This window comes from Salmo trutta, chromosome 39, assembly GCF_901001165.1.
Source record: "Salmo trutta chromosome 39, fSalTru1.1, whole genome shotgun sequence".
NCBI classification, from domain to species: Eukaryota; Metazoa; Chordata; class Actinopteri; order Salmoniformes; family Salmonidae; genus Salmo; species Salmo trutta.
In genome coordinates, this window is record NC_042995.1 from 25,084,539 (window position 1) to 25,097,327 (window position 12,789).

A 12,789-nucleotide genomic window follows, 5' to 3' on the forward strand; every position below is an offset into this window, starting at 1 on the left:
ATTCATTTTGGACTTATGCTTAGCGTCTGCCCTGAGATTGGATGGTTGGGGGTTCGATCCCTGGTCAAGTCATACCAAAGCATGGGACTTCATGCCTCTGCTTGGCACTCCTCAATAAGGAGATTGATTGGGGGTAAGGCCTTGCGACAGATTAGTGTACTGTCCAAGGGGTTTACTTGTACATCAATCTGTCTCGTGCTACATTAACAGAGTTAGGCTCTTGCCCCTAAGGCTTTACTTGTCCAAGGATTGCTTACTTAAAACTAACTTATTTTATAACAGTCACAAGAAATATTAAAATGCTTCAGGTGGGTCTCAGTGAAAAATGTACTATATTACTATATTTGCAATTGTAGAGCAGCATTCAGCAGTTTTTACAGTACTAACCCGTCCCTCCACTAGTCGGGTTCGTCCTGTGCCACGCGGTGCTGAATACTGACCCAGCAGCGCTGAGCCTGTGGAAGCTGGCCCTCCAGAGCAGCACCTGCCTCTGTCTCTTCAGGGATGAGGTCTTTCACATCCACAAGGCCTGTGAGGACCTGTTCGTCAACATCCGTGGGTAAGCCGCTCGCCAACACACCACCCTCAAACCACTCAGAATACACCACTCTCAATGTCTTTCTTATGAGGAGCTGCAGGAGGATTCATGAAGTATGTCTTGTAATTGTTTTGTTTTCTGACTGATACAAGTAGTAAATACATATTAAACCCTTAAATTATTTTGTTTTGTTTTTTGTTCATGCTGAATTTGAAGTATCATTCCAAAGTCATCTGTACCAAGGTTATTATACTATTTTCACTTTTCATTTAAGTTAAGTTTAATTTTAGTTTACAGTCCTGTTTGTTAGTTTTGATACGTTTTTTATACTGTAAGTTTTTTTGTAGTTTTAGGTTAAGTTTTAGTTAAATGACATTCAGCTCATAAAGGCTTCATAAAGCCTTCATAATGCCTTCATAAGCACGACATGTGTTTCAAAGTATCTATAGTCACATATCATGCTTTATAAAGGGTTCATAAATGTGGTATAACTGACAATCACCATTGTCAAGTATGACATAACCCACTATGTAGAATATGATAAACATTTGCTTTATAAAGGGTGACAGGTTGGGTCAGTTAGAATACACTCTAAAGTCAAATCAAATTCAAATCAAATTGTATTGGTCACATACACATATTTAGCGGATGTTATTGTGGGTGTAGCAAAATGCTTGTGAAGTCATGTTAGTCACATTACACAATCTCGTTCCCAGACACTTCCTCTCAAATCAAACTTGGCCTTCATTAGTTTAAAATGCAATTTTAAGAAGATAAATTGTGGAAATGGGTTGGGTTTAGCCATAATTATTACTTTTTTTATAGTATTAACTAGTGACGATGACAAATACTTTACTCAGTAAGGTCACTCCTATAGAATTCTATGGTCACTTCCACAAAGACCAGCTTTGAATGGTTGATATCCCAGGCTTATATGTGCTGTTTGTGCAATAGCCTGGGGATGACGTTACACCAAGAAACACTTACCTTGATGAAAGCACCTAACCTAAAGAAATTGAAAGTGGCTTTCTTCTGCAACCAAGTTACATGTTCCTCCGTACACAAACACGCATACAACAAAAACAAGCCATACCGCACAGTGTTGGGCCCATCAGGTCTTTGACACATTCACCCATTACCCCGCTGAAAGATCATCCACAAAAGGTTGGCACCATTGTAACCGGTTGTAATCAAGCCCTGGTCTCCAGCATGGGAACAGAAGAGGAATACCTGGTGCGGTGGTCTCAGGTTGGACTATGCTAAATCATCTTGGCTCTGGCACACACAAGCTTTGCAGGTCCATCCACCCATTTAAATACCTCTCTCACCCTACAGTAACCTGTGGATCACGAGAGCGCCTTCATAAATCAGGAGAACTTTAATAACATATTAGACACTTTATGTAGTGTCCTGTAATACTTAGGTGTCTCACTTCAAACTTTGGTCATTCATAACACATCCATAAAGACTCTATATCGCATGACGCTGTACTTCATTTAAAGTCAAACACCTTTGGTCATTCATAACATATACATAAAGGCTTAATGATGTAAACACAAATGTATTATCACTCACAGCTAAAACAAATCAACATGAAAGACCTGTTTAAACCATACATTTCCTATTATTTGTACATTTTAAAACAATACAAATACATAACGTTTCAAAAAGTCCAGCAAATCAATTACATTGAACATTACACAGTAGTGTAGTTTGTCCCTGAGCCGGCGGACGAACGGTTCTTGCCTCTCTGCCTGCTGGAGGTACTGCATGCTGGTTCCAACCTTAAAAATAACAACAAAGTAAGTTAGCATGTCTGTTAGGAAATGCCTTTGTCACCATCTGGATAAGAACATTTCTGTGCTTCGCCAGAAACTCTAAATGGGGTGATGGGAATCTCCATTCGATTCGTATTATTATATTCCTTTTTCATTTACAAATCGCATGACATGATTATGAGATGTGGATGTATCTAAGGGAATTTGTTTAGCTGAGCCTGCTAGCTAACAAAATTTCAAAATTATTTGAAATAACGACAGGTCGCTACAGTATGAAATCAAACTCCAACACTTAACTATTACAAGCAAAATTTAAATTACAATAAATTAAGGTTAACTTGCTTGTTTTTCGCTGTCCGGTGGAACCACAATTGATTTGTGAACTCATCCTATGATCAGCGACTCGTCACCAACACTAAAAAAAGAACTTTGTGGTCACAAATTTGGAAATTTGCTAAATAAAAGTCCCCCACGTAATAGTATGTGTCAACAACCTGTATTTATTAATGTTAAATGAAAAATAATTGTCATATTTAAGTGACCTTTTTATTAAATGTGTGTTTTAAAACATGTTCCAAGGTCATATAAATGCCCCCAATGCGAATCACTGTATATGGAATGCATATTGGCTTATAGAACAAAAACTATTCTGGGTACCGCAGTGAAAGTATTGTAGGGAGTACTCTGTAGGGTTATTTATTTATATATATATATATATATATATATATATATGCTAGCGGAACGTCTAGATGTAAGAGGGCAACTACACTCAAATCAAATTTTGTAAGATTTTTCACAGACCTCAAAAGCATTGTTGTGAGTACATAAAATGAAATATGTTTATATTTAAAAAGTGTTGCCAAACTGGGGGAAAACCTGAAAAAATGGGGGAAATCCAAAACCTGGAAAAACCAAACTGAGGAAGTGTACTTTGGGGAAAAAATGCAGTAGACTTTCAAAGGCCTCACCAAAGTTTTTTTGCTGCATATGTGCTGTCATCCTGCAGCACGGCTTTTTGGGGAAAGCTGAGGTCAGGTCCAATATTGACTATGCACCCAAGAGGGAAAGAAGTTGGGCCATCCAATAAATGTTTAAGAGTAATAATAAAATATTACATTTAGCAGGCGCTTTTATCCAAAGCGACTTAGCCATGTGTGAATACATTTTTACTTATGGGTGGTCCCGGGAATCGAACCCACTGTCCTGGCGTTGCAATGCTCTACCAAGATACTTGACATGCTTATAAATGCTTTTTGAAGGCTCAATTTAATGATTCATAAGGCCTTTATTAAGCAGTACTTTTGCCACCCTTTATAAAGCACAGGTTTGTCATATTTGACAGTGGGTTACATCACACTGTTATGCCACATTTATGAACCCTTTATAAAACATGACATACAGTTATAGATGATTTGAAACACATTTATGTAGTGTTTATGAAGTCGTTATCAGCTGTATTTAAAGTGGGACCAGAATGGTCAACTAAAACGTAACATTAAAATGTGACAAAAGATGATGTTGTTAGAACATTGATTCAACATGTTTTTTCCTGGTGGGTTGATCCTTGATTTTGAAATCTTCTCAACCAGTACTGGCAATGAATCTGCCAGTTTTGTCATCAAATTAGCACAAACGACAGGACTGTTGAATTCTAAGTCAAGTGTCAACTCACTGCTGCGTAAATCCAAACTTTCTCTTCTGAAAGCTCAGTGTGGAAAGACTGCTAGCTGCAACTTTGAACTCAGGCATTAGTTTCAAGGGCAGAGTGTATTTTTGATCATAGCCGAGTAACTAGTCCATGTAAGAACCAAGTACCTTTGCAAAGAGAGAGAGACTTAATAAATGAATTCAGACACATTTTGTTGTTGTACTGTAATTGGAGCCTTGAGAACGTGTGTGTGAGACATTTTCACAAAATAAAAGTACCTTAGTAAATGTGTACAGAAGTCTCCCTTCACCTTCCATCATTTTAACAACGTCCGTTGTTTTCCAGCTACAATAAACGTCTAAATGACATCAAAGAATGCAAAGAACAAGCACTATCGCAAGCGTAAGTATATCGTCTTCATTGTCCCCAGTAGTTTTTTTATACTGCCTTGCAATAGAATGTTCATCATGCTAAATCAATAAAACATTAATTTTGCATTCATTGCAGTGGATCCATGCATAGAGAAAGGCGCAAGTTTCTTAGGTCTGCCCTGAAAGAGTTGGCCACAGTTCTGTCTGACCAGCCTGGACTGCTGGGCCCAAAGGTAAAAATATCCCCTTTTTTAATCTGTCGATGGATATGTATTGTCATTATTGTTGAATAAGTGTGCAATTTGCTTCTGTCACTAACAAGTCATCTTCAATAAATAACACATGTTATCTATGTTATGTGTGATAGTCTGAAGAGGAAGTTCAGCAAAACTTGGAGGACAGTGGAAGTTGATAAAGGCTTATTTTGATCAACTTCCACTGTCCTCCAAGAGTTGCTGAATTTCCTCTTCACTTCAGTTTGCTCCTCAATTCATGTGTTTTGCATCTGTGTTCCCTTCCCTTTTTGTGTGACAGTGTAATAGGATGTCTGAGTCTAAAGGCCATGTTGTTTTTCCACAGGCTCTTTTTGTGTTCATGGCTCTCTCTTTCGCCCGGGACGAGATCATCTGGCTCCTCCGCCATGCAGACAACATACAGAAAAAAAGCACAGATGACTTCATTGACAAGTAAGCTGTATTAACGGTACAAACCATCTGTGGGGGATAATGCAGATTTTTAGCTTCAAATGGATAGTGGTTTGCTTATATGAAATCCTCACCTGGGATGTATTCACTAGGAACCAAACGAAAGCAAACAGCCAAAATGAGGTTAGACTAAGGTAGCGGTGGGCGATAAATCGTGCTTTGGCAATTCATTTGCAAATGTTTTTGAGTGTAATAGGAAATGCCTGTATCACGGGTAGCACATTTTTATGAGCGTTTTTTGTTATAACATCAGCATTTGCGGCATCTCACACATCTGGATTGACTCCGTCAGCCCATAATCGACCAAAGCACACCTCAACTGCTTCACAGCACATGCACCATGTTTCAAAAAGTTATCTACCAATCACAAACAATCCTGACCTGCCTTACCTACATGTTGTAACTGCACCCATTGAATGAAGCATCAACAGCAGCAGTGCTAAGAGGTTGGTTCCATCATCACAGACAGCAGAAAAGTTGACAAAATTGACTTGATATACTTCTCTATTCAAACTATGGAACATCCCTTTTTACTTTTGTTGGAATCGGCTAAACAACTTTGAACATTGAGATATTACATAAATGATAGAGAAGAAGCCTTGAATAGACAATCTGTAGAAAGCCAGAGGGCTTTGGAATGTGTCTGATGGAGGAGAGCGATGTGTTGATATAGGGAAGACAGATGGATATCTGTGGATTAGGTGAAGGAGGGGTTGAGGTCAGGAGGTGAGGGGTGAGGTCAGTTCCCCTTAAGGGAGTAATCAGGGTTAGTATCTGGTTACCTTTTTTCTCTTGGGCATAAACTAAGGATTGGAGAGAGGGAGTGTTTTAAGTCAGATGTATATAACCAATGGAGAGACATTTTTTGCTGTCTGATTACAGCTGTACAGAACCTTTGGGAAGAATTAAACTTGGTTAAAGCTTCTCTAGTGACCGTGGGTAATTTACTCTGAAAAATAAGAACCTAACACTTTGCTAAAGATAAAGTTTTGTTAGTATGCTAGAACTGTTCTCAGCTCTGAATCCACGATATGGCAATCTATCTAATACAACTCAGAGGGTTTTCTTTAATGGAAGCTTCTCTAATGTCAAACATGTAATGCCCCAGGGCAGCTCTCAAGTCCCTCTACTCTTTTCTATTTTTACCAATGACCTGCTACTGGCATTAAACAAAGCATGTGTGTCCATGTATGCTGATGATTCAACCATATACGCATCAGCAACCACAGCTAATGAAGTCCCTGAATCACTTAACAAAGAGATGCAGTCTGTTTTGGAATGGGCGGCCAGTGATAAACTGGTCCTAAACATTTCTAAAACTAAGAGGATTGTATTTGATACAAATCATTCCCTAAGTTCTAGACTTCATCTGAATCTGGTAATGAATTGTGTGACTGTTGAACAAGTTGAGGAGACTAAATTACTTGTTACCTTAGATTGTAAACTGTCATGGTCTTAACATATAGATTCAGTGGTTGTGAAGATGGGGAGAGGTCTGTTCTTAGTAAAGAGATGCTCTACTTTTTTGACACCACACTCCACAAAGCAAGTCTTGCAGGCTCTAGTTTGATCGGATCTTGATTATTGGGATCCCAAGTGGCGCAGGGGTCTACAGACCCGGTTCAATCCCGGGCTGTATCACAACCGGCCGTGATCGGGAATCCCATAGGGCAACGCACAATTGGCCCAGGCCATCATTGTAAATAAGAATTTGTTCTTAACTCACTTGACTAGTTAAATAAAAACACATTTGGTCATGTGCTGCAAAGAAAGACATAGTTAAGCTGCAACTGGCCCAGAACAGAGCGACACGTCTTGCGACTCATTTGTAATCAGAGGGCTGATATTAATACTATGCATGACAGTCTCTCTTGCCTAAGAGTTGAGGAAAGACTGACTGTGTCACTTCTTGTTTTTATAGTAAACATTGTGTTGGAACTTCCAAATTGTTTGCATAGTCAACTTGCACACAGCACTGACACATACACTTATCCCACCAGACATGCCACCAGCGGTCTTTTCACAGTCCCAAGGTCCAGAACAAATTCAAGGACACGTACAGTATTTTAAAGAGCCAGAAGAGCATGGAACTCCCTTCTTATATAGTGCAAGTGAACAGAAAACCTGGTTTCAAAAAACAAATAAATCAACACTTCACAGCACAACGCCTCTCCCACTTGTGACCTACTTGTTGTGTGTATGTACTGACATGTATGTGTGACTGATCGACGCATACACACACATTTAAAAACATTAACATGTAGTGTGTAAATTGAAAATTATTTTGCCTAATGTATTTTTTGTTATATGTCGGACCCCAGTAAGACTAGCTGTCACCATTGGCGTCGGCTAATGGCGATCCTAATAAATCAATTTTTTTTTTAAATAAATGGGGCCCCCTTGGGGTCGAGGCCCCTGGGCACGTAATCTGGCCATAATAACTACAAGATTTAGATGGCTGGTTAGCCTTACTTACCTACCTACCTAACATGGGCTAGTAGGTGATCAACTGAACATTTCTGACCGGTTATAAATAGCTCTTCAAGGTCTGTCAGTGACAAACGTAATGAGGAAAACTGCCCATGCAATACAACATTTTGAAATTGCACCTTGTGCCTTCTACAATTACTACTGTCAACAGCAGTAAGATAAAATCCGACTGATTTCCTAAAGTTGAAATACTCTTGCGTATGGCTTGGCTGCCTTAGACTAACCTGAACTTGTTCCATAAGAAACACTTATTTTGCTTCAGTGTTCACCAATCAATACACCCCTGACTTCTCATTTTCTCTTGTTGCTTTTCAGGCATGTTGCAGAGCTCATCTTCTACATGGAGGAGCTCCGGGCACACATCAGGAAGTATGGTCCCGTAATGCAACGGTACTATGTGCAGTACTTGTCCGGCTTTGACGCTGTGATTCTCAACGAGCTTGTGCAGGTGAGACCCCCCCCATACACACATTAACATGTGCACGCTGACACACGCATTCAAGTTTTTTGCATTCAACAACATTCTGCAACAACAAGACAGTGACACGTAGATCTCCCCTTCCAGAACCTCTCCGTCTGCCCTGAGGATGAGTCCATCATCATGTCCTCCTTTGTGAACACCATGACCTCCCTCAGTGTGAAGCAAGGTATTCAGCCTGACACTTACGATACTCGCCTGCCTGCCACTACCTCCTTCCCAAGTGTTGCTTTATGTATAGACACTGTGGTAGGTGCGAATGTTGACATCAGGATATGAGTGTTTGTGCTTGTGTTGCAGTGGAGGACGGAGACGTGTTTGATTTCCGGGGCATGAGACTTGACTGGTTTCGTCTACAGGTAAGCCACTGCCAGCCCAGGGCTGGCTATGGTAGCCATAACAAAAACAGTCCTCTTATTACAAAGCTCAATAACTCTATGCTACCCTAGTTATACCCTTATGGGCCAGTTTTTTGGACCCAGATTAGAATCTCCTTTGAAAGTGCTTTTTAGACTAGTATTAGGTTTAATTTGTGTCTGGGAAGCTGTCCCTATGAATATGTCTATTTGTAAACAATCTGCTACATGCCGTATTCGATAGGGGGGTACAGCTAGTGATTTGGCCGCTATTTAGCGAGTGAAATGTTTCGAGAGCAACATAAATTGAACAAAAGTTACGTTATGCTAGTTTGCAGCATTTACAGCACATAAACGGTGGTTTTTGCCCCCTTAATTCTTTGCAATATAAAACTTTGGGGTAGGGGGGATTGCTGAACTGACATGGAATTGTTTTAAGTTGGTCATAATATGGATCATTTAGCTATTTGGTTTAGAACTTTAGGACCCCTTTAGGTATAAAAAAAAAAATATACGGTACCAGTCAAGTTTGGACACACATACTCATTCAAGGGTTTTTCATTATTTGTACTATTTTGTACATTGTAGAATAATAGTGAAGACATCAAAACTATGAAATAACACACATGGAATCATGTAGTAACCTAAAAATATTTTATATTTGAGATTCTTCAAAGTAGCCACCCTTTGCCATAATGACAGCGTTGCACACTCTTGGCATTCTCTCAACCAGCTTCATGAGGTAGTCACCTGGAATGCATTTCAATTCGCAGGTGTGCCTTGTTAAAAGTTAATTTGTGGAATTTATTTCCTTAATGCGTTTGAGCCAATCAGTTGTGTTGTGACAAGGTAGGGGTGGTATACAGAAGATGGCCCTATTTTGTAAAAGACCAAATAGCTCAAATAAGCAAAGAGAAATGACAGTCCATCATTACTTTAAAACCTCTATGGGATCGGTGTGTCCCCACCCACGGTACGGTTGAGCTAATGTGATTAGCATGACGTTGTAAATAACAAGTACATTTCCCAGGGCATAGACATGTCATATATTGGCAGAAAGGTTACATTCTTTTTAATTTAACTGCACTGTCCAATTTCCAGTAGCTATTACAGTGAAAAAATACCATGCTATTGTTTGAGGAGCATGCACAACAAAACCTTTATCACAGCAACTGGTTTGGTACATTCACCTCTGAAGGTAAATAATGTACTTAAATTCAGTAATCTTGCTGTTTTGTCATCACGAGGGTCCCAGAGATAAAATGTAGCATCAGTTTTGTTTGATTAAAATCAATTTTTATATTAAAATGTAGGAACTGGGTTCTACAGTTTGAACCCCTGCTCTGTCTGCCCCTAGATGTGAAGGTTAGTGTATTTTCTGTAGAGATGCTAATTATCCATCATTTATGACATTCCTGGGAGTGTATAAACTTACATTTTTTATTACCATATCATTTTTGGATGTTCTCTATATTTATGTACTTGAAAATGTATCAATTGACCAATTCGGCACATTTGGGCAGTATTGATACAACATTTTGAACAGTAATGCAATGGTTCATTAGATCAGTCTAAAACTTTGCACATACACTGCTGCCATCTAGTGGCCAAAATATAAATGGTCTTTCTCTTGCATTTCAAAGATGACGGAACAAAACCAAAAAATTGAAATTGCATGTTTTTTTCTTTGTATTATCTTTTACTAGATCTAATGTGTTTTCCTACATTAATTTCACATTTCTGCAAACTTCAAAGTGTTCATTTTCAAATGGTATCAAGAATATGCATATCCTTGCTTCAGGTTCAAACCATCATTGGCTATGATGTAACTGGCTGTTATGAGGAACGCGACAGGAAAGGAAGACCCAGAGTTACCTCTGCTGCAGAGGATAAGTTACCAGCCTCAGAAATTGCAGCCTAAGTAAATTGGCGCCGGAAGAAATGGCAGCAGTTTTACGGGCGCCCAACCAATTGTGCTATTATGTGTTGCTGTTTTTTGCGTTATTTGTAACTTATTTTGTACATAATGTTTCTGCAACCGTATCTTACGGCAAAAAATTGCTTCTGGATATCAGGACAGCGATCACTCACCTCGGATTAGACAAAGATTTTTTCTCCAACAAGCAAGACGCACAGGACATTCTCCAAACACCCGACAGGGCCAACATCCCCATTATTTGCAAGAGGAAGAAATGCAAGCACAGAGGACACAGAGCGGGATGCCTCGTGAGGACCTGCAGAAAGGCGAGTGGGAAAGCTGCCGTTAACGTCAATATAACTCGCCAACGTGCAATCATTGGACAATAAATTAGACGAGGTATGATCACGAATATCCTACCAACGGGACATCAAAAACTGTAATATCCTATGTTTCACAGAATCGTGGCCGAATGACGAAATGGATATTCAGCTAGCGGGATATACACTGCACCGGCAAGATAGAAGAGCACACTCCAGTAAGACGGGGGGGGGGGGCGCGGTCTGTGCATATTTATAAACAGCTGGTGCACGACTTCTAAGGAAGTCTCTAGATTATACTCGCCTGAAGTAGAGTATATTGTGAAAAATTGTAGGCCACACTACTTGCATAGAGTTTTCAGCTATACTTGTCGTGGCTGTTTATTTACCACCACAGACCGAGGCTGGCACTAAGACCGCACTCAGTCAGCTGTATAAGGAAATAAACAAACGGGAAACCACTCACCCAGAGGCGGCACTCCTAGTGGCCAGAGACATTAATGCAGGGAAACTCAAATCAGTTCAACCAAATTTCTATCAACACGTTAAAGGTGCAACCAGAGGGAAAAAAATTCTAGATCACCTGTACTCCACACACAGAGACATGTACAACACTTTCCCTCGCCCTCCATTTGGTAAATCTGACCACAACTCTATCCACCTGATTACTGCTTACAAGCAAAAATTAAAGCAGGAAGCACCAGTGACTCAGTCTATAAAGAAGTGGTCAGATGAAGCAGATACTAAACTACAGGACTGTTTTGCTATCACAGACTGGAACATGTTCCGGGATTCTTCCGATGGCATTGAGGAGTACACCACATCAGTCACTGGCTTTATCAATAAGTGCATCGAGGACGTCGTCCCCACAGTGACTGTACGTACATATCCCAACCAGAAGCCATGGATTACAGGCAACATTCACACTGAGCTAAAGGGTAGAGCTGCCTCTTTCAAGGTGCGGGACTCTAACCCGAAGCTTACAAGAAATCCTGCTATGCCTTGTGACGAACCATCAAACAGGCAAAGCGTCAATACAGGGCTAAGATTGAATCATACTACACCGGCTCTGACGCTCGTCTTATGTGGCAGGGCTTGCAAACTATTACAGACTACAAAGGGAAGCACAGCCGCAAGCTGCCCAGTGACACGAGCCTACCAGACGAGCTAAATCACTTCTATGCTCACTTTGAGGCAAGCAACACTGAGGCATGCATGAGAGCATCACCTGTTCAGGACGACTGTGTGATCACGCTCTCCGTAGCTGACGTGAGTAAGGCCTTTAAACAGGTCAACATACACAAGGCTGCGGTGCCAGACGGATTACCAGCACGTGTGCTCCGGGCATGTGCTGACCAACTGGCAGGTGTCTTCACTGACATTTTCAACATGTCCCCAATTGAGTCTATAATACCAACATGTTTCAAGCAGACCACCATAGTCCCTGTGCCCAAGAACACTAAGGCAATCTGCCTAAATGACTACAGACCCGTAGCACTCACGTCCGTAGCCATGAAGTGCTTTGAAAGGCTGGTAATGGCTCACATCTACACCATTATCCCAGAAACCCTAGACCCACTCCAATTTGCATACCGCCCAAACAGATCCACAGATGGTGCAATCTCTATTGCACTACACACTGCCCTTTCCCACCTGGACAAAAGGAACACTTATGTGAGAATGCTATTCATTTACTACAGCTCAGCGTTCAACACCATAGTACCTTCAAAGCTCATCACTAAGCTAAGGATCCTGGGACTAAACACCTCCCTCTGCAACTGGATCATGGACTTCCTGACGGGCGGCCCCCAGGTGGTGAGGGTAGGTAGCAACACATCTGCCACGCTGATCCTCAACACTGGAGCCCCCCAGGGGTGCGTGCTCAGTCCCTTCCTGTACTCCTTGTTCACCCACAACTGCATGGCCAGGCACGACTCCAACACCATCATTAAGTTTGCAGACGACACAACAGTGGTAGGCCTGATCACCGACAACGATGAGACAGCCTATAGGGAGGAGGTCAGAGACCTGGCAGGGTGGTGCCAGAATAACAACCTATCCCTCAATGTAAGACTAAGGAGATGATTGTGGACTACAGGAAAAGGAGGACCGAGCACTTCCCCATTCTCATCGACGGGGCTGTAGTGGAGCAGGTGGAGAGCTTCAAGTTCCTTGGTGTCCTTATCAA

General features: G+C 40.9%; 1 protein-coding gene across 6 annotated transcripts in view; it reads left to right on the plus strand.

Annotated features, from left to right (window-relative positions):
* LOC115179663 (nck-associated protein 1-like) overlaps positions 1 to 12,789 on the plus strand; it is a 65,812-nt gene that overhangs the window by 25,614 nt on the left and 27,409 nt on the right. For 4 of the 6 annotated variants that reach the window (XM_029741322.1, XM_029741317.1, XM_029741318.1 and 1 more), the window contains 8 exons: positions 403 to 559; positions 755 to 781; positions 4,310 to 4,366; positions 4,472 to 4,568; positions 4,915 to 5,021; positions 7,845 to 7,977; positions 8,095 to 8,176; positions 8,308 to 8,366. In XM_029741322.1, the coding sequence (XP_029597182.1) occupies positions 403 to 559; positions 755 to 781; positions 4,310 to 4,366; positions 4,472 to 4,568; positions 4,915 to 5,021; positions 7,845 to 7,977; positions 8,095 to 8,176; positions 8,308 to 8,366 (719 nt within the window). The remainder of the gene's footprint in view (positions 1 to 402; positions 560 to 754; positions 782 to 4,309; positions 4,367 to 4,471; positions 4,569 to 4,914; positions 5,022 to 7,844; positions 7,978 to 8,094; positions 8,177 to 8,307; positions 8,367 to 12,789) is intronic. The other 2 variants (XM_029741320.1, XM_029741321.1) reach the window with 1 other exon arrangement.